At 41.7% G+C, this 21,587-nt stretch overlaps 1 protein-coding gene across 2 annotated transcripts; it reads right to left on the reverse strand.

Annotated features, from left to right (window-relative positions):
- Window positions 1-1,262: 1,262 nt before the first annotated feature.
- Window positions 1,263-9,229, reverse strand: LOC118787852 (gonadotropin-releasing hormone II receptor-like). Of its 2 annotated transcripts, none has more exons than XM_036543575.1 (4): window positions 9,139-9,229; window positions 4,526-5,220; window positions 2,230-2,434; window positions 1,263-1,786 (listed from the first exon to the last, which is right to left on the reverse strand). In XM_036543575.1, exons 2-4 carry the CDS (start codon window positions 5,099-5,101, stop codon window positions 1,263-1,265), a joined length of 1,305 nt encoding a protein of 434 aa, XP_036399468.1. In that variant the 5' UTR covers window positions 5,102-5,220; window positions 9,139-9,229. The 2 variants fall into 2 exon arrangements, with proteins under 2 accessions (XP_036399468.1, XP_036399467.1); XM_036543574.1 differs by lacking the exon at window positions 9,139-9,229 and adding an exon at window positions 8,766-8,841.
- Between the last annotated feature and the right edge of the window lie 12,358 nt (window positions 9,230-21,587).

Genomic DNA, 21,587 nt, shown 5'->3' on the forward strand with positions numbered 1-21,587 from the left:
AAACTGTATAGATTCACATATGCTTAGATCTGGCGTTAGGGAATAAGGGAATACATTTCCCAGTACTTTGACGATGGGCTTGGGGTTTTCTGGTTTTCCCATTTCCTTCTGGAAAATGTAATCTGTCAAGCTCTTCCTGACAACAGAATTGTAAAAATGCACCATAACAAACATGTTTTGACCGCTCCATCGATTAGAATCACGTGGCTGCCTCACCCAATTCACTGAGCACACTATGATGTCCAAGTCACAAACTACACAGATTGGTGAACTGGCACACAGAGACAGAGAGGGAGAAAGACAGAGAGAAAACAGTGTGTAGTTATGGTTATCCTGCTCAAATTTAATCAAAACCAAAACCGGTCAAAACCAGTCAAAACCAGTTGAATCTGGTTGAAAACAATCAAAATCAGCCACAACTGGTCACAACCAGTCACCCTAACTCTAAAACCCTACATTAACCCTTACCCTAAGACTAACCCCAACTTGTCACAACCGTTTGAAACCAGTCACAACCGGTTTGGGCCGATTAAGGGACTTAATCTTGGATTTGACCCCTAACACTAACCTCCTTTCCAAATACACGAGCCAAACAATGAGGTCACATAGATCACAAAACTGGTCACAACTGGAAATGTTAATCATATTGGTGTTTGTCTGTTGTTAAACTTAATACTCTGCCAATTCAATTTTTATTGTGATGTTAATTGAGCTCTGTTTCAATTTGAAACAGAAAGAGTGAGAAGACAAAAAAGTGAGAGGAGAAAGTTCTCCCCACTCACACCCACCCTCGTATCCCATGGCATATTCACCGACTTCGGCCATCCCTCAGTGTCGTTTCCGCTCTGCTCAGACCTTACCACCGACAGGTTCCCCAAGGGCCTGCGATTACTCCCGCAGCAATGAGCACAAGCACGACACAACGCTGACACCGCCATGACACAATATCGCACGCCACTGCAGCCTCAGGACACAAGAGGTCACATTAAGAGTTGCGGTTGAGCTGAGAGATGTTGACCTCTTTTATATCCGAATGCTCAGAATGCTCTCTGCTGCAATGTCCTCACCCTCACAGCTGTACAGCATATATGCAGGTTTTCCATGAGTGAGCATTCCCCCCACCCTACATTACTGTCTGTACACCACCAGGGGAAGTAACTCATTGGTCTCTTTGGGTATTAAACACTGACAACACGTTCAATAGGTGGCCAGCCCAGAACACCTGCGCACAGGTACACTCTCACGAGTCCAGTGTCCATCTGTCATATCATAGTCGCAGGACCTGAGTGGTTGGGGTCTCCTCCATTGCTCTGCATTGTGACATAGCTGTTGTAGCAGCTGACCGTCCTGCTCTGCTGGTTTTGACCACTGCTGGGCCCCTGACCGTCCCCCTGTCCCTGATTGGTCAGCTGTTTCATGCGGACGATGGAGGCGGAGCACCTAAATGAGCTGGTCATGGTGGTGGCGTTCTCTGATTCCACCAGCACAGTGGTGCCATGGCAGTAGCGTTTGAGTCCCTTGCGAAAGTGGATGGTGAAGAGCCCGTAGGTGATGGGGTCCAGGCAGGCGTTAAAGAGCCCGAAAACAAAGAGCATGTGCGTCAGGGAGTGGGAGACTGTCTCTTCCAGGTCGTCGGGGGAGAACCAGTACCAGAGCCCCAGCAGGTAGTACGGGGTCCAGCAGACGATGAATGAAGTCACAATGACGATGCTCATTTTCAGAGTCCTCATGCGGGCTTTTGGGATGTTGTTCTTTGAACGACGCAGGTGCACCTCTTTGGAAGATACTGAAACAAAAAAATCAGTATGGGAAGCATGTTTAGTTGGCAGTTTTTTTAAACTGTACAACCGAGGCAGATGCTTGTGAAGCTGGGTATCTCCCAAGTGTTCTGAGTCATTGCAATTCAACATAGGAAATCTAGGAAATATTTATCCGGTGAACACATTTAAAAGTGCCTACAAGGCCAGTCTCTGAACCAAGAGGGAACCACTGAGGCAACAAATTGAAAGGTTTCTGGGAAGCATCAGTAAACATTTGAAAATAAACTCCAGGTCAAGAATTTAGCTGAACATATCAAGGACAAATCAACCAAATGACCTTGATAAAGCCTTTTTAATACAGACAGCTGCCCCATCCCCCCACCACCCGTCACTTCCAGTTAACCAGTGATGACTGATTTTGGTTTATTAATTTAATGTACATAAGAAAAGATCTTCAGGGTTCACTCACTGGTTCCTTTTGTCATCCTCTTGGAGATCTCCACCAGGATCCTGGTGTAGCAGAAGATCATGATAGCCAGAGGCAGGAGGAAGAGGCAGACGAAGGTGAACATGTTGTAGACGGTCTCCTGCCAGTGCCTGGCAAAACTGCCCTGGGTAGTGCACTGGGTAAAGTTCTGTGGAACTGTGATGGTCACGTTGTGGAATATGAATGCCTGAAGAGAATCACCACAAAAGTTACTCAAGCTTGTGTAGGAAAGCATGAATCAAACTGAACTGGGGGATGCTCAGACGACCAGATTGAGACCTTGACCAGGACACCCCCTCTCTTTTGTGATGTGCACCGTGGGAACATTAATAATCACAGTCAGTCAGGAAATAACATCTACTACCCAAGTACTATACAAACTAAGGCCAATTCCACTCAGCTTCACTCTCATTACTGTAGATGGCTGTAGGGTAGTAGGGCTGCTGCCACTTACTGGCCAGGAATGCTGACCATCTAGTGTGCATTACTTAAAACTATGATGTATATTTAATGCAGTGGCCACCAGATTTTGAAAATGCCCTTGCGCCAGGTTTCATACAAACATGTGCCCTACAGCACGAGGTGGTTTTACAGTACTGTTGTTTTTGTACTTTAAACCATGTGAACGATTTGTTGTGTCTCTTGTCTGTGAGCAGCCCCTCTCCTAATCAAAGGCTATGCCCCATCATTGTCCCATCAGCTGTACAGTACTTATACAAGAGTTCAACAGCTCACCTGTCTTTATGGGAGGTAAGCGAACAACTTGTTAACAAAGTGTGACACGCTTTGCCCAGAAGCAATGGGGATCAGCATGAGGGCCTGGCCTTGCAGGAGGGATGGTGTGGGGCATGCTGTTCACATGATGAACCCATGTTTCTTTGCTTGCTGACAAAGAACAAAATTGTGCTGCTTAAACATTACAGTGCATTGTATGCTGCATACCTCCCGCTGTGAGCCAATAACTTATAAATAGAAGGGAGTTATGTTAAAGGGAGTTATGTTATTGCTCTTATTATTGTCAAAGAATAAATTCCGATTTGTACACATCCATATTTCTGTTTTGTCCTCATATGGCCCTCACAGAGCAACATATATTGAAAAGCTAAGGGGGAAGTTGTGAAATGGGTGCCTTTATCCCCAAAGCTTACTGTGCCCAATCTGTAAACATAGCCGTACGCATTTAAATATTTAATTTCATTTCACTGCAGGAAATATACATCTGTGGATATGAATAAAAAAATGCAGTTCATTGTTTTTAAATATCATGTTACTAGACAGATAGCAATTACAAATCTCTGTTCATTAAAAAGTTATTTTTGTTAGCACCTGTATATGTTCTAATCATCCTGTGAGACAACTTGAACCTTAAATAGTAGCATTCACTGTTCAGGTCTGTGGAAGGTGAGGAGATTCCATTCATAAGCACATCTGAGCCTCCCACACTGTGACTATTTTTAAGTCAAACTCAGTCAACACCTGCGTCTATAAAACCTGAATTGCTTACCTTCTAATGCGTACAGTAAACCATGCTATTTGCTCGCTTGTTATACATTATAATCTCCATTTGAACAGCACCTTGAGCAATGATGCACGAAAAAAAGATTATCATTCATAATAATTAGTTTTAATTAATTAATAATAAATTAATAATTAGTATTAATACACTTAATAAAATTAAAGCTGGTGTCAAGGCTTGACTGCATTGAAAAGAAGTCTATAATCCAAGTCCCATTTAACTAAAGCAAGAGGCTTTTGAAAACAAAAGATGTCTGCTTTGGTTCATGTTTCAAAGAAAACGTGGAACAATAAATATGACATTTTTTATGGGTGCAGTTATTTAAACATGCACCACATCAAAGTATATGTTTTAAAGTTCTACTTATCCCATCACATTACATGAACTATGAATCCAATGATGAGCAAGCATAAGTGTCATTTTCAGGATTATTTTGTTTACATCTAACTGCAAGAGCTGACAAGTTTATTATAAAAGGAAGACTGACTTTAATACCTGGGCAAAATAATCTTGTTTTCTGTGTGCTCAGTTTCACTCAATATTTATTTCAAAACGTTTTTTTTCCAAAGATTTTGTTTCAAAATTAGGAAATTATAAGGATTTTATATTCAATTTTTTTCTTTTCTCCAAAGGATGTACAGGATTGAGTCATTGTCCCTGTCCCTGAGTTTTTACATCGGCCTGGACTCCAAAGTGCTCAGTCATGCCCTGCAGCGATGTCACGCATCCTGACACCTGCCTCCCCTGGACTCCGGCTCTTACCTGTGGCAGTGACAGCACCGCGCTCATCGCCCATGCTACGCTCAGCATGATTTTGTTTTTCTTCCTGGCCTCGTTGATGGCCAGCGGGTTCAGGATGGCGGACTGTCGGTCCAGGCTGATCACCACGGTGACAAAGGCGCCGGAGTACATGGCCAGGAGCTTGAGGAACATCAGGAGCCGGCAGGCGGCGTCGCCGGCCAGCCACTGCACCGTGATGTTCCACACGGCGTCCAGCGGCATCACGATGAAGGTCACCAGGAGGTCGGCCGCCGTCAGGTTCATGATGAGAATGCGCACGTGCGACTTGCGCTTGTGGTTGGTGCTGGCGGCCCACAGCACCGCCAGGTTGCAGACGGCGGAGACCACGCACAGGACGAAGGTGATGATCACCCGCACCTTGGCGGCCGTGGAGAAGGTGGGCAGCTGCAGGGCGTCTCCGCCCGCGGTCCTCTCACACGCAGGGGACGAATCCCCGCAGCTGCCGTTCTGCAGATATTCTCTGGTCTGGTCAAACATGCTGATCTCAGCTCCGCGCAAGGTGTCATTCATTGCTGGCGCGTGCAGAGACAGGAACATTTCCGCCCGTCAGCCATCAGTGCCAAGGTGTGCAGAGAGCCAAGTTGTCAAGGGGAAGAGTAAGTGGCGTTGGATGGCGAATTAGTCACATGCTTGTGGCACCCAGGGGAGAAGATGACCTGTGGGAACACAATAATAAAGGTGAATACGCTCATGCTCATTAATCCAGATAAGGAGATTAGAGCACAATTTTCTTTTGCATTTACATAATGAAATAAATCACAATGAGCTAATTACCACATATAGACTGTGCCACAGCAAAATGCACAGGTAATGTGGAGCAAAGGTCAATATTTGAAAAGCACACACACAACATGCCAAAGAGCAAAAACAGTAAAAATGCACAATTAAAACATTTACAGTTGCAGTTGAAAAGGTGCTCACAAGCATTTAGCAAATTCTACCACACAGTGCTATTGAAAGCATTTGCTGAAAACAAAGGTGACATTTTCTCTTCCAACAGTTACATAAACAGTGGTGTCTGTCTAGGTGCTAGAGCTGCATAGGATTTACAGTGCATGCGCACTGCACGGGGACCAGCTCTGTGAAAGGTTCAGTTTTAACTGGTTCCAAAGGGAAATGAATTCAGTTGGGGCAGTCTTACTGCATGACAACTTCAAAGCACGCAGCTCAGGTTGAAAAAATGGCTAAAATGAACCAGGGATAGATCCTAAAGTCCACCCTTGAGCCCTCTTTTTGGGAGTCAGAATGGACATGTCCTCCCTTGAAGGCCAATGCAGCCCGTAGTCATTGTTGTGAGGTGGTGCAAATAATTCTTAATATAGTGAAAACCAATGGTCACTTCAGTAAAGCAGCATAAAAACAAAATCCCAGAAATAACTGTGAACATCCAACAAACAACCACGAATGACAGTGACAGGCCAGACATTCCAGGGGACAGCAGTTCTCCATCTAGTTGATGTGTCAGTTTACTATACAACACAAAAAAAACTAGATAATCACCCCTTACAAGACAGAAATTTAAAAAATATATACACTTAGTAAAATAAATTAAAACACCTCTGTTATCTTGACTGTATTTAATTCAATGCTGAGGGTGGTGAATAGTGGTCTTAAGAATAATAACAGACATGGGTTCAGAGCCACTTGGTCAGCAAGGCGTTAGCTTCGAACACAGGTTTGAGACCTGCGACCCCTGTTTAAAACAGGCTGTGTCAGTGTTCAACAATGACCAGGATAACACAGAGGCAGAATAAAATGGTTTCATTCTGCCTTCGATAGGGTTAGGTAGATTGGCTAAGGCTTCCTCATCTCTCCACTCTCAAGAGTTGCTCACACCGATAAAGACTGAAGAGATCACTGACAGAGAGTGGAGGCTGCAATGTCCTGTTTGAAAAAGGAAGCCAATTGTCTTGTCCACTTCTTGCCCTCATGGAACCTCACTGTGCAGAAAGAGATTCTCAACTCGATTCTATTTATTGTACAGCTGCACTATCACTCAAGCCCATTTTCATGAAGAATAAAAAAACACCATATTGTTTTTTTAACACTATCATTCATAAATGATACAGTATGCCTGTACAGTGGAAAGCTGTTGAAGACAGAGAAAAGCTGTGCTATTCATATTGTGAACTGTAGACTTTGTGTTTTTATTTTTTGTGAGCGTGTATTCAAAAATCAGTGCCTACAGGGTAGCGCCAAGCAAGGCATTACCGTACCAATTGTATAAATTCATGCATAAACACGTTGTCATTCCCAAAACAGGTTCAAAATTCCCATAATGTAATTATGTCAGTCACTGGTGAAGGTGAGGGTAGCAATGCTCAAACATTAAAAAGCATTGCTTTTTGTGGTTCCTCTGCCCCTTAAGCCCTCTGTCCCTAGAATGATCGCTTGATGACATCATGCCGCGTGACAAAGCGAGAGCTCTCACTGAGGGCTTGAGGGCAGACTTTGGAAAACACTGCAGTGTACCTTTCAAACACCTGGAACAGCCCATTTGTGTTTCCATACTATCAATGGCTCTAATCAAGTCATTTGAAACCCTGGTTGGAGTAAAGTCCAGAAAGGGGCTCTAGAATGGGCTTTACTGTTAGGGAATCATTATACACACTCACACTCATGCCACTGTGAAATGCCGTGTTCTCACAACAGGGAATTCTTTTAAGGGAAGGCTTTCAACCAGTCCAAACCGGTAAATTCCCAAGCCTCAGTGGGAAACCTCGGCTCAATTTGCATACGTCTGAAGTGATTTCAGACCAGTCGCCACCAGACATTCTGAAAAGGTGGATTGGAGTGGGTGTGGAGACAGGTTTGCCGAAAACCATTATACGTGTGACCCACACCTAATATTCTACCGGCAAGTTCAGTATAGCCATACTCAGCTATATTACACAGGTCTTGCAACTAATCGAGTTAAAAAAGATGGAAACAGCCCTGGAGTTGGTCCATCATTACGTCAACTGATCCATGGGGGACCTGACCCTGATTGGATGATTGCACTAAATGTTTTATGATAGGCTGTCGAAACAAATTGATGGGTCAGTAGCTGTAGGATCAGTACTGCTACACAGAACATGTGTATGGATATTCAAAGCTAAATGCTTTTCTTATAGCCACATTCAAATCTGCTCTGTCTCCTCCTCAGCTCTGTGTTCTGATATTAACTATATGATTCTTGATTGCAAAAGAAATTGAGAATACAATACAACAATGTACCCCTACAATGATATCATGCAGAGAAATATTACAACTTGGGAATGCAACACTACATACCTCTAAGAAAGCATAAAATACATGGATGTAATATAGAAACAAATACAATATAGCAATAAATACAATGAATCCATTTATACACAGAAATCATTACACTGTTAAAGCAAAGAACAATAGTGGAAATAGTGTTTACAATATTAGTCACAGAACAGCTGCTAGTCCTAATCGTGGCCACAATTAAACTACTGCTGCTTTGCAGTTTTCGGTATATATTGTACCAATAAATCATACCAATAATTATTATATACATTTATAATCATGGTACTATACCTAGATAACTCATACACTCATGCATGCCATTTGTGTGGCTAATTCTAAAAAGGATTCAATAACCGACAAGGGAAGACTACTTAAATTATAACAAAAGTAACAGAATAGTGTAAAACTCACGATAATTGTACCATTTTTATCTTGGATACTCTGCATTATTACAATTGCCACAACATGTGAGTTGTCAGAGCTGGAGACAGCAGAAAACTGGTCGCAGATTTTTTTTTTTTTAAGTTTACATCAATTTTACATACTTCAGATTATAACAGCAGAGGAAATCCAAAGCTTGTGCGTGAGTGCCTCATGGTGAATGTAATGTTTCCTGATGTCCTCCTACATACATCATCAGACATACACTTCACACCATTAATTGTGGATATTACCTTTCAGAGATTAATTTTATTCGTAATCAATCTCGAAAATCCATAAGCAAAGCAGCAGTTAATATGAACCCAAGCAGAACAGTACACGCATTGCTTCATCTACCAACACACATGGTGAAACAGACTAATATTACTAATGTATTCACAATAAATAATCTCATACGACCTATGCTGAAAGTGTATTCATTTGTTTATTGTCCTTTCAGAATTGCATTCTCGAGCAAAGACAACTTCTTAAATTGCGACCAAAACCCATAAAAACCCGCAATCCTTACCTGTAACTAGGAGAAGAGTTTCAGTCTAGATAAAATCTTTGGAATCCGCATACCTGAAAACTGCATGGTGACCTTGGAGTACCATTATCCATTTGATACAAGCGTGTTTATAGAAGGGAGGAAAAGTACAAAGGAACTTTGTGCCTCGTCAATTAGACCAACCAATGTTGTTGCTTGCAGACAGAATCAATTAATTTAACCAAAATATTTTCCTAAAACCTTACGCATTTGCGGAACTCGATATGCTAATTAGTTGCAGTCTACGTCCCTGATGAATAGCACCTGTTTGGGCAAAGCTTGCGCTACCGCCAGCAGTAACGGTTGTGAGCAGAGCCTGCGGCAGCAACGCACAAAAATGGATTCATTTTCTTACGTGTAGGCTTTTTCCCCTAGTTGTCCGTCTTCACTGGTTTTCCAACATTAAAGTGTTTTTATTTTTGTATCCCAAGTGCAGTCACGCAAAGTGTTCTTGGAGAGACCTAGAACATAAGGTGGCAAGCGTATTCCGCCCAGGGAGACTAAAAAAATGCACGTACGAAAAACTAATAGCAGGTTGCCAGGGGTAGAATGAGAGCTGCAATGCTAGGAGGGAATCCTCGTGGATTTTTTTGTTCCGTCTCAATCTTTGGAGTCGGCAGAAGTGTGGGGTGCCTGTCGCTCGCTGCGCGGTGTCCGCCGTGTGCTACAGATGGTGCGTGTGAAGAGCTCTCGCAGCCTTTTATCTCCAGATCCCTGCTTGCCTCAAGGTCCCAAGCGTGGTTTATTTCACCTCTCTGGTACTTCGTTTCACCGTGCGCGTTCATGCCGCCGACAGAGAAGGATTGTGGCTATTGTTAGGTGAATGCTTTCTATGTAATTGCACAATTGGCCAATTACATCTTCAGGGAGCTTATGCAAATAAGTACAGTAAATGCTGTTGCCTTGGAAGCTGGACAGTTTGCACACTTCAGTCCCTAGAAGTCCCTTGAAATAATATTTGTAAATAAGCCTATTATTTGACTTATTCATACATAAACATACATACGTAAATGATCATTCCTAGATAGTGCCCATATACATAAATGTTCTAAGGCCTCGATCCCACAGCAGACAGCATGGTTTCACATTCCCCTTTCAACCTTTGTCATCAGGTTCTCATGCACAGTATAATTGCAAGTGGAAGCAACAAATGCGACTTTCAGTCCTGCTAGATACAGATGGCACAACCACTTGTTAGTGCTGCTTAAAATGTCTGGCATATGTCAGTTTTGACCATTTGGAGAGATTGGTGTGTGAGAGAACACAATTTTAAAACTCACCATTTCCAATGTGGATGAAAATTGTAAAACGTGATTTATCTGCTTAAGCTTGTATATAAATTCAGTTTAAATTCCTGAACTCATGAGATTGTGCAGTAGTAATGAATGATGTGTGTGGCATTGCCAGTGAAGTTGTTTCCAGGCTCAATATGAGTGACATTCTGATACGATTTCCAGATGCCACCACTACTGCTGTTACCATGGTTTCCTGCAGAATCATTCTTGTTAAGTCGTGAGTAAAGGTGCTGGAATGATGACATTGAAGTCCTTCCCTAATGCAATACCTTCTTAAACCTTTCCCTTTCATTGGAAAACACATATTTATACGACACAGATAAAATATCACACAAAGTCTTGTGCTCTCTTCACACTAGAGACATTTGAAACAGGTCAAGGAGAAGGTGACTTTGTCCACAGGGTAAAGCACTTGTGTGACATATCTCTCAGCTATGAATCTCATCTGCCCAGTAGTACATAAAAAGCTGTTTCAGGCTCACTTAAACAAATATTGTTTTCAAGCCTCCATAATCAAAATCTAAAAACCAATATCTTTCAGCTGCTGGCTAGCTAGCCATTGACAAACAAATGAATAATTCAGCTTGACAAGAATCGTTGCCTTGGCCTGGAATGCTTGAGCTATGATGGTGTTTAGTCAAAACAGTAACTGTCTAATGTCCTACTGTGTGAGTGAGTTGTAGACAAGTGGTCTCTGAATGCTTTGGCATTTCAACAAGCACAAGAGTTCCTCTCTTTGACAAGTATGCACACCATTAAAGAGAGCATAAAAACAAACTTGAAGGCCTGTCCTTCTTTACAAACCATTCTTGAGGCACTCAGATACCAAACAAAGCTGTTGCTGTGAAGATTATACTCAGTTTTCTATCTCGGGTCATACCATCTTTTAATTGGGATGAAATAGCTTTATTCTTTTGGAAAGGTAATGTCAAAATGTCCCTTATACCTGTCCGACCTCATCAGTACCTTCTCAAAAGATTCTTGTCATTATGGTTCTGTGCTGTTTTTTTTCCAAGAAAGCTGTGAACTTTGTGCTCTCCTTTGTGGCAAGCTGCTGTCTTTTTCAAGACTTAAGTGTGTTCTGAGGTAGTTTGGAGTCCTCCTGAGAGCTCCTGTTTTCTTCTTCAATAGTACACAAGTCCTGAAAGGCATTGCTCGATCACAGTCAGACAGATTCTTAAACTTGAGGAAACCACTCATTGTTCTTAAAATATTCAAGTCTTAAGTGTTACTTCCACAGTAAGAGCTTTTATGAATAAGGGTGCAGATATTTGTAATCTTTTATGAGTAAGCTAAGATGTTTTGTCCAACTAAGGTTCATGCAAGTCATTAGGGAGGGGTGCCTATAGTCACATAAACTATGTTCATATTGGGATTTGGAGTAAATCTGGAGTAAAACTGAAGTTGTTGATTTGATCATTTGTGGATTAGAAGAGAGGATTTGAAGTTGTTTCCTCTGAAATTTTATTTAAATTTGTGATCACTTCTGGTTGTTAAAGCATTATAGAATTAGGGGCTTGACTAAGTTCTAACGTTCTCTTGCATTTATGAAAAAATCTAAATCCATTTGAAAGAAAGTGGTTGGAAGACAGTGGAATGGGTTATGTGTCTGGATGAGGTGTGCCAGGAGCAGGCAATGAAAATATTGTATCTACAGGCACATGTGCTTTGATACTTCAGTGCTGCTGATAATTATATTATTATTACCTATGTTATTCAAGCACAGCTTAATTTTTTTCTGTAGGTATGACCTTTCTTCATTGTCCTGGTTGCATGGCATAAAAATATTATGGAATTTCCATGTTCTTTTTCCAACCTGGGAAGTACCCATATTGTATTTTTTTTCCAAATGCACACAGTTTAACAATTAAATATTTAACATGGCGGGTCTGACATGAGCCAAAGGGTTTAAATGCTCGGAAAGCTTTTTCCATCAAAACAGGCTGCCAAAGGGAAAAGATTCCCATTACGTTTTATTGCATTTACATCATTCTGTAATAATAGCCTTTTAAACACATAAATGCATAAAATACTAATAGAGCTTGACAGTCTGTAAATAATTTAATAGTTTAAATTTGATTTATTTATTATAAAAGCCATGTAAGTGTTTATATATATTAAAACTACCGTGAGGTACATGTTTTGATTCCTTCGGCTGGGGGTGCGATGGAGTACCTCAGCCACAAATAGAAACGCACTAAATGTTTTTATTCTAAATGGGGAGTGTCTCTCAGCACGGCAAAAGGATCATTGTTTACTTGGAGAGAACATACTGATTAAGGAGAAAGTGCTGAATCCCTCAGTCTCATTAGCTAATTCATGCCTTGGCCTGGTTTCCCCCTGCCACCCTGAATTCAACACATACCAGGCAGATTGGTCACTATAACTCAAAAGCACAGTTTGTGTTTTATTGTTTCTTTTCTGACCTGCAGCTGATCCAGGAAAAGTAATGGTGAGTGGAGGTCAGCCATCCCTCACCCTGCCCCATGCAAGTGCCTGATGTCTGAGAAAAATGAGTGGCAGAATAGACAATGATGATGCAAGCAGAACATTGTCTTTTCAGGGTTAGGGTTCATTGTTAGGGTTCATTGTGATTACACCAGCACAGTACCTGACATTTTAGCAGGGCCTGCTGCAAGGATTTCTCAATTTCCATACATTGACTCTACAAATGTTTTCCTCTAAGGTATTTTACAGTATGTGTCATGAAAGACTTAATTTTTGGTTAAGTCTACATTGTGTAGACTTAAAAGTGCAGTTTCCCTTCGTTTGGAAATGAGATGCACTGTAGGATTTTAGAATTCATATGATCTAACCAATGGCATCACATGTACTTCATTATGTCCCCGTCACTGCCATTGTAGTTCATTCCATCGTTGGTCAAACATTATTAAATGGGCAACCATACTAAGACAGATAGTCTTTCGTTGCTTGCTGAGGTGCATCAATGATGAGTGAAAGTGTGTTCTGGTGGCAGCTGAAGTGAGATGCAGCTTGCCTCTTTAACTTACACAAGGCACTGGGGTAACTATTAAAATAGTTGAATATATAAGGCACATAAGCCGGACTGCCATAAGACCTGGAACTAGAACACAGGAAAGAACATTACTGTCATAAAAGAATGGGAGGGTGGCAGAGCTTCAGTTGCGGAATTCCATCTCCTCCATCCTTTGGAGAATGTGTCGTGCCTTTATGAAAGTTAAGTACCTTCGAGTGCTGTTTCCAGGGCTTCTCCTCACCCCAGTGGCTAGGTCATGATGTGAGTCAGGATGTGCCCAGAGGAAGCTTAGGCATTTAACCCCAAACACAATTAATTCAAGGGAATAAAACACCCTTTGTGTGTGAACAGTCAGGTTTAGAAAGAATTTGTTGGTGGCTTTTGCTCAGTGAAGCAGGTCTAAATGAGAGTGAATTATGGCCGTAAGGCTGTGTTTTTATTTCAGTTGCAGTATGCAGTCATACAGCTGTTCCTGTGAAATGTTACACCTGCTAATGTCCGTAGCATAAAAACCACAAGCAGGAGCCTCTCATAACTCAATCATTCAGTGTGCCCTGTTTGGAAGCCAAATACAAAAACAAAACTGCTTAACATAGGAAAATGTAAGCAAAAATACTGCACTCCTGAACAGAAACTTCAGCAAGTATGCAATAGTATAGCAAATTGTTTAGTGCAGTCTTGTAGGATTTCTTCAGATTCTGTCAAATCACTCTTCTGCAGCTGTCATCCTGTCTGTGTTTCTGTACGGTCAGAAGGAAATTCAGAAAAGCTGCCACAAAAGCATCTTGTAATAAAACTAGCAATAAACAGCACTTACAATAATTTAAAAAAAAAAGGAAGTGAGCTTGGGCTTCTCGATTATAACAATTCATTTTAGTTAACTCCTTGAACAGGGTCTGCGGTTTGCACTCATGTTCAGCAAGCTGTGACAGTTTTTCTGGAAACATTGTCTTAATTGATTAAGAAAACAGTACTTTTTCATCTCCGGGCAGTGTGTGGAGTGATGTGTTGTTTATGTTGTTTTGAAGGATACCTGTGTGATAGCTTATTCCCCCTGTTGTCCAGAGAAGGACGGTACAAAGTGCTCCTGGACATGCTGTTTCCAATGGTGTCACGTCACCTTGGCAGGAACACAAAGTTCGACCTTGGGGTGAAAACCAGGACATGATGCTACAAGCCTGTCATTTTATTTCTTGGGGCTCAGGTAACCTTGCTGTGGCAACAGTAACAATAATGATAATACTACGAAATAATGATGATGATCATTATCATCATCATGATTATCATCATGATGGTAAAGATGATTACTGTTATTTAGCAGATGCACTCTACCAGTGAGATTTACAGTATAGAACTCTTAAATAAGCTTGAACACAAAGTCAGGTAAACACACAACGATAAACAGAAATGATAAAAAGCAAAAACTCATCAAAAGTTACCCAGTTCACACAGGGTTACAGAATACATAAACACAACATACTTTGATAATACAAAGTAAAGCCCAGGGTGGCTGCCCAGTTCTCTGTACTATGCAGTCTTTCTGATAAGACTCCCTTGGTCCTTAACTCCTGTGGATGAGACTGGGCTCATTCCCATTCCCTGGGCTAAAATTGGTGGTGTTGGTTGCGGGGAGACTTCACCATGGGTGTTCTCCTCTGGTTCCTCAGGCTAATGGGCCATATTCATTAAGTCATTAATGTCAGGATAAAAACAGCAGATACATAATTATCTGTGGGGAAAAAATCTTCCTTTACAACCTAATATACACTCCCATTTGAAGGTCTATGCCACTCTATCTCCATACCCTAAAATCTGTCTGACATATGCAGACAAGGCACCTTGCCTTTAAACAGGAAAAAGGCCAAGGAATAATACTGCTCACTTGTTCTCAGCATACTGTCTTTTTCTGATTTTCTCTCCATCACCATCATTTTCATACTGTGTAGTAAACTTCCCTGCATTTCTCTCATTACACCCTTCCTCTTCTTCTATACCATCTTCTTTACAGTACTCTTTCTCCTCTTCCTGACTCCTCTTTAAGACCTGCAGACAATGTCTACAGCTGAGCTAGGCCGTATGCTCATAAAACTGTGATTTTAGCACGTTACATTTTTGAACACCTGTCCCCTCATCGAAGTTAATAATGAAACATGTTCAGGAATTCAAAGCACTGAGTTAAAACAGGTGCATTTTCCTGCTGGAAGGAGATTTCAGCTGGAATTTTAACTGGAAAACTATGCTGCCTTAGGGGATTATGAATGACTTATGTCAAAAATCTGAGAAGAGCATCTCGAGACCTTCTACACAACATCTTTGGTGTCCTCTGAGCAGTCACTTGTCACACTTTTCTCCTGTTGTGAGGCCATGTCTGTGGTCAGCTCTGTTTCAGGCAGCAGACTGACAGCGTAAACCAGGAACCAAGAAACTCACACCACTTGCTGTAATTAGACAGCAAATGAGTCATACAGAATAATAAACCTTAAACAAGTGTGGTTTTCTGATTTCAGACAACAGATGCGTAATTAAATTTCCCCCCCGTTTATGTAACCCTATCCTGTGCTCAATGTAAATGCCTGCTACCTGAGCCTCTGGGAACCTCATAACAGGCTGATAATTTGCTATATTGGATATAAGTGACTTTTCTTTTCATAAGTACATGACAAAGGCACTGTTTATGCAATTAAAAAATCCCTGTTCTTAACAAGAATAAATCTGTAACTAATTCCGACCATTTAACTTGAGGCAGGGTATCACCAGACAACAATAATCACAGATGCATTACTTTAAAAGAACTCAGATCGCTCATTAGCCACTGACAGCGTTCTTTACCAGTCCATGATGGGTTAGCCTCTGCATAAACGGCAACCTTTAATCTCCTCGTTATTTATGCTTGCTTTTGATTAGAGTTGGGTGACCCTCTAATTCATTTAAACACAGCTGTACTGTATGTGCCTCATTAATTAAAAAGTGACAAATGCAATCCTGTAAATTGACTGTTGATTTTTTTTAAAACAGTGGCAACAGTGGAAGCTGAAGCCTTCACTGCCGAAGACTGTAGTAACTGAAAAGGCTGTAAAGTAATGTCCCTGTGTTTGCTCCTCTGGGGGGGAGGGGAGGAGAGAATGGAGGCTCATCTGTGACACTCCGGCCAGAGCTGTCTGCTCTCATTACCTCCCCCTCCTCTTCACACAGAATGAGAAAACGTAGGCGGAGGGATGACACTTCGCCTGCCCTGCTGAAAAGCTTCATCAGTCCCCTGTGCAAACAACCTGCACCCCAAAAGCAGCAAACTGACAAATAGTTCCCCCAGAGTCTCATGCTCATTTTGTCACTGTTATAACTATGAATCCCACCTTAAGTGGACCTCTGTGTGCAAATTATGCATACCTGTATTACTGTATATATGGTAAGGCACACACACTGTGGCAATCAAGAGGTAAACCCCACGGTGTCCATTTTAGGGCTTCTCCGTCCCTTGATTTGTATGTGTGAGTGAGTGTATGTGTGTGTGTGTGGATGGGTGGGGGTTTGATGGGGTTAGGTGGCTGTCCTAGGACATAATGTTGCTTGGAGACAAGGTTACCATCTGTTTAAAGAATTTGTTATCTCCTGATGGACTCGCTATCAGGTATCGTGTGTTACTTACAGTCAGGAATTTGGGAGGCGTTTGTCTCCTGCTGGTAAAGTTCGAGGCCTGAGGAAATGATTTACACTGTGATGTATCAGGAGTCTCTCGCACTTTGTGAGGACGGTCTGATGTATGAGGGATGACAGACACGTCACCCAATGCCCTGGAGGTGACATTGACGGAGGCAAGATGGGAAACGCCAGTCACACCTGGTGGCTAACTGAGCAAGGGATGACAATAGTTTAATATGGACACTGTATCCCCCCCCCCACCCCCCCACCCCCTCACTTTGCAGACATCTCCCACTCTAGGAAGCCTTCACCTCCACCCACCCACATGCTCCCACTCACATTCCTGCAACGCATTATGATTTCAAGGCTGTGCACATACAACCTTACAAATCGCAGTCTTACCCCCTTGTTTGCTGCATGGAACAGATATCATGTCACACAGGATGCTTTGAGTCATTAATGCCTGCATTAACAGTGTTGATCCTCTATCCCACTCAGATGGAACTGGAACTGGCTTTCGCTGAGCCTGATCCTGAGCAGCGCTCATGAGGAGGATATCCAGAGATAACTACTTAGAGAAGCGAAACCCCATGCACTGTAGAGATAAATGCTGCAAGAATCCAGAGGGAGATCATTCTTATAAAGTAAGTGGAAACCCAACAGGGACAGACATTCTTCAAAGAGGTGTGCCTTAACAGAAATCACAGGCTAGAGTCTGAAATTTAGCCTAAAAAGTTTGGTAGAAAAAGATCTAGAGAACCTTACTGGATCAGTAGTATGGATGTTGTATTTTGGTGTTTCTGCATTTTGTTCTTGAAAAGGATTAAACTACACTTGAGGATTCTTTGCTGTGATATATCATACATTTTGTCTCGGTGCAGTCATGGTGCCAATCAATATCTGCTTCTACTGGTTTCATCAGCAATATTTCTTAGGTCAAAAAGGTTTGGGAAAATTGGAATCAACTATATTATTATGTAGTTTTTTCTAGGACCCCTTTGCAAATATCATGGTTTGTTTGTTTCTGTTCAGGGAGTAAAAACATGTCTTTATGGCTTATTAATTAAAAGCCAAGTTTGTTCAAGATAAAATTGTATTGGGCAGTGGGAAAGATCCATGGTGGCCAAAGGCACTCCGAATTGGAGAAACTTACTACAGTGTTCTGACTAAATCAAATCATTAACGCTTAAATAATTGTGCCACCCAAGCATAGACTGGCTGTATTCATCACAAAGAGATCTGTGTTGATCACACAGAGAAAACTGAACGTGAAATGTGGTGAAGATCCAAAGAAAGGTCCACTTTTAAAAGACAGCGTTCCACTTGAACGGCTGTCCAGATTGCAAAATCATAGGCCTCAATCTCTCAAAGGATTAAGGGGACACATGCAGTTTATAACCTATAAGGCAAAAAAAGAGCGAGTCTCACCCAGCAGAGTTTCATGATCCCAGGGGAGAAGGATGCTCCAGTGATGGCCAGTATGACACAGGCACACTCTCGAGCCTGGGCCCTCTGCAAAGAATAACGGGGTGGCTGAGGTGATCCCGACAGGAGCACAGTTTCTCATTATTAGGCTTTCAAGCGAAATGGACAAGGTGGGGGCAGAATTGGATCAGATGAGGACTGGACTATTGTGCAAAACAAAACCATTTTTTTCCTGAAATAATTTCTGATGCACATTTATGACAAATAGAAAATGACATAATGCAATCTAATATGGAAATGCTGGAAAAGTCAGCCGTGGCTAAACATCCAAGGCTCTGATTACTCTGATTAGTGGTCTGTATAATAACAGAAACAGCTAGCGGCCACAGTTATTCTCGTCAGTTACCCCCAAACAGCTCCAGACAGAGTCCAGAGCCTTTTATAGAGGCCATGAAACACCCCGGGTAAAACAGTCGTGGATCAGAACGGAGAAAGTAGCAGAAAAACATCATTGATCTACATTTAAATTGTGTGTAATTCATTATTGCCAAATGAAAAAAAAAAAAGAAGAATGATATTTTGTATTTAGATCAAGGACATGTCGAAGAAGCATGGCTGTCAAATGCTGCCTGATTTTTTTTTCATCGCCCCCCTACAGCTAGCATTTGCCATTAAAAGTGCTGGTTCTCCTTTTTCACAAAACAAACATGTTGCCTTCCGCCACGGTCTGTGCGGGGAGGGCAGGTTCACAGGTGGGGGATTATGGATTCCGCGCCAACCTCTGGGAATACAGGTGCTTCGGCTCAGAGCGAGACGAAATTGTCTTGACATCGACCTGATATCAAAGGGTCAAACTCTCATATTCACAGTGCCATAAATAAAACAACATGCACTCTGATGCACATTATGCTTCACGCTATTAAGGACATGGCCCATGGACCTGTGGTAATTATGGACATGTATCTTGATGCGCTTCCTTGCTTCCTCGGATGAACTGTTCACGGTTCATACTAGCGGCTCAAGAGATGTGTTTGAATCTTTGTGAGAAGGGATTGAAGGGTGATGCAATGTTCTCTGTGGGGGTTTGGGCATGGCGGGGGAGGAAGAGGCTGGGGGCAGCGAGCTTTATTGACTCCAAACGCAGTCATCATTCCATTCGAACTTTGCATTCAGCAGTGTTCAGTGACAACGGAAACGTGTGCTGCATTCAAAAATAGCAGAGGTCTTGGAACACAATGGCCGCTGATCCCTTTCTATAACCTGAACCACAGTTTGTGTTCATGATATTAAAAAAGATATTCTACAAAATCAGACATAACAACCACAGCTTCTCTTTCTAACATGTGAAGTACTGTCCTTGTGTTTTTTTGTCTGTTTGTTTGTTTTACCTGCAAGTCAAATCCATCACTGGAACACATGGGTGTTTTTCCCAAGTGCGTGTACATCTGGTGATATACATACATTTTCACTTTGCATCTTATACAGACTTTAGAAAAGTACCAGAAAATTTGTAGTGAATACATCCCGATTTATCACTCAGAGATGGAAAAGTAAGCCATTTTTCACAGTATACCAGAATTGTTAAAAGATTATTACAAAAGTTAACCCTAAACTGTGACATGCGACTCTTATTTTAGAGTAGTAGAGTACGCTTATTTAGTGAGTGGTTAATATTAGATTTCTTGCGTACAACTTCAAGTCTAACCTTTGATTTTAATTACTGTCATCTTGCTGAATCTGAAATAAAAGCACATGTAGTTATATCCAACAGCAGAAGTTTCTTACATCTCAGTTCTCAAGATAGTCAAACAGTACAACCCTTTTATTTTACACCAAAGCCACACACCCAAGTCAGATTCTATCAAGAACTTTTGCTTCCTTCATTTTCTCTGTTGGATTGTATTTCAGCATCACTATATCACATGAATAGATGACAACTGAATCTTAAACACATGATGCTAATTTCGCTTCCAGTTAAAAGACATTCACTAGGAGTTACAGAAGCTACAAATAGACACGTGTATCTTATCTCATGTCGGTATACCTTTTATGACTCACACTTGTGGCTTGTGTAAATTCTACATAAAACCCCCACGCATGCACTCAGTATTATTTCTAAGAAGAAGACCTTGTTGTCTTCAATGACTCAGCGTGTCATGCTAACAGGTGAATGTAACCATCAACGCAAGACATCCGATGCTTACGTTGATCCCATTCGTGTATTTTTGTCTTCACTGGTTTTGTTAATTATCGCTGATGAAAAACAAGCTTCAGCATTTTTAGACACTAATTGAACATGTTTAATTCTGTAACTGAAGGCTCAGCAATTATGACAAACTGTACATTTTAATGGCCTTAGTCATATCCTTACTGCTGTTGCTTTTGTGTTTGGGCACTTGAGGCTTTAATTGCAAACACATAAAAAGCACCCTTAGCTGTTGCTCAGCAGCAGTCATACGTTTGCCCATTTTATTAATTTTTTTTCTTCTTTCTACTGAATGCATCGTTTGTATCTACTCATTCAAATCAGTCATGGACTCTGTGAAACTTTTTTTCAGCAGGAATGTGACTTCGGGGCGCTTTTCAGCTTGTGAATAATGTTCCCTCTGCAGATGACGACATGACTGAGTGCACCAGTACGTAATGAAAGGAAGACTGTGGAGCAAGGAACGCCACTCGACGGTGGTGGAAAAAAATTGCTCATTTAGGGGAAAGCATCTTTCTTAGGCAAGGCAGACTATCAGAGATAATAATGCTCTTTCTCTCTACAGGCCTTTGCTACACTGTTTGAAATATCCTTCTCCACTTCACCATAAGACTAGCCTGCTGTTGCAAAAAGCTTTTTGAGTGCAGAAAGTATAGTCTCATTCCAGCCAGTGATGAGGACATGTTATTGTTAGGTGGATTTTCTCTTTTACCTTATTTAATTTTTGTGACCTTTGAAATAATTTCCACCAGTTTCAGATAAAGTAACTGGAAAAGAGATGACATGCCACAACATAGAGGTCCTCCCTCTTATTCCTGTCATTGTCTGTCTGCCTGTGCCACATTTCTGGGAACATTTCTCTGTTCTTAAGGTCTCAAGTCGGTGAACAGGAATGAGGAAAAAAAATTTGGAACATTGGACCACATTTGGAAAATTTGGCACATTGGAACCGGATCTCGATGAGGTGGACCGAAGTTGGGGGCTCACCAATCCCACTTCCTCTGTTTGACTCTACACTGCTTTGTTCCTGGTCATTTTGAAAGCCAGCTGAAAGGTAAAGTAAACACAATCTATCGGCTGAGGTTATCTTCCCTCAGTGGGTGGACTCTGAGGGAAGCACATCTATGTGTTGAGGTTGGATGTAAGCCACAGTTGTAAGGTTGTGTTCAATATTGGAGCTTCAGCTCCTCCTGTTGTTTGACCCGAGCTCCTTATTACAGGATAAGACATACGTCAGGAGC

The sequence above is a fragment of the Megalops cyprinoides genome, chromosome 13 (assembly GCF_013368585.1).
Source record: "Megalops cyprinoides isolate fMegCyp1 chromosome 13, fMegCyp1.pri, whole genome shotgun sequence".
In the NCBI taxonomy this organism is placed as follows: Eukaryota; Metazoa; Chordata; class Actinopteri; order Elopiformes; family Megalopidae; genus Megalops; species Megalops cyprinoides.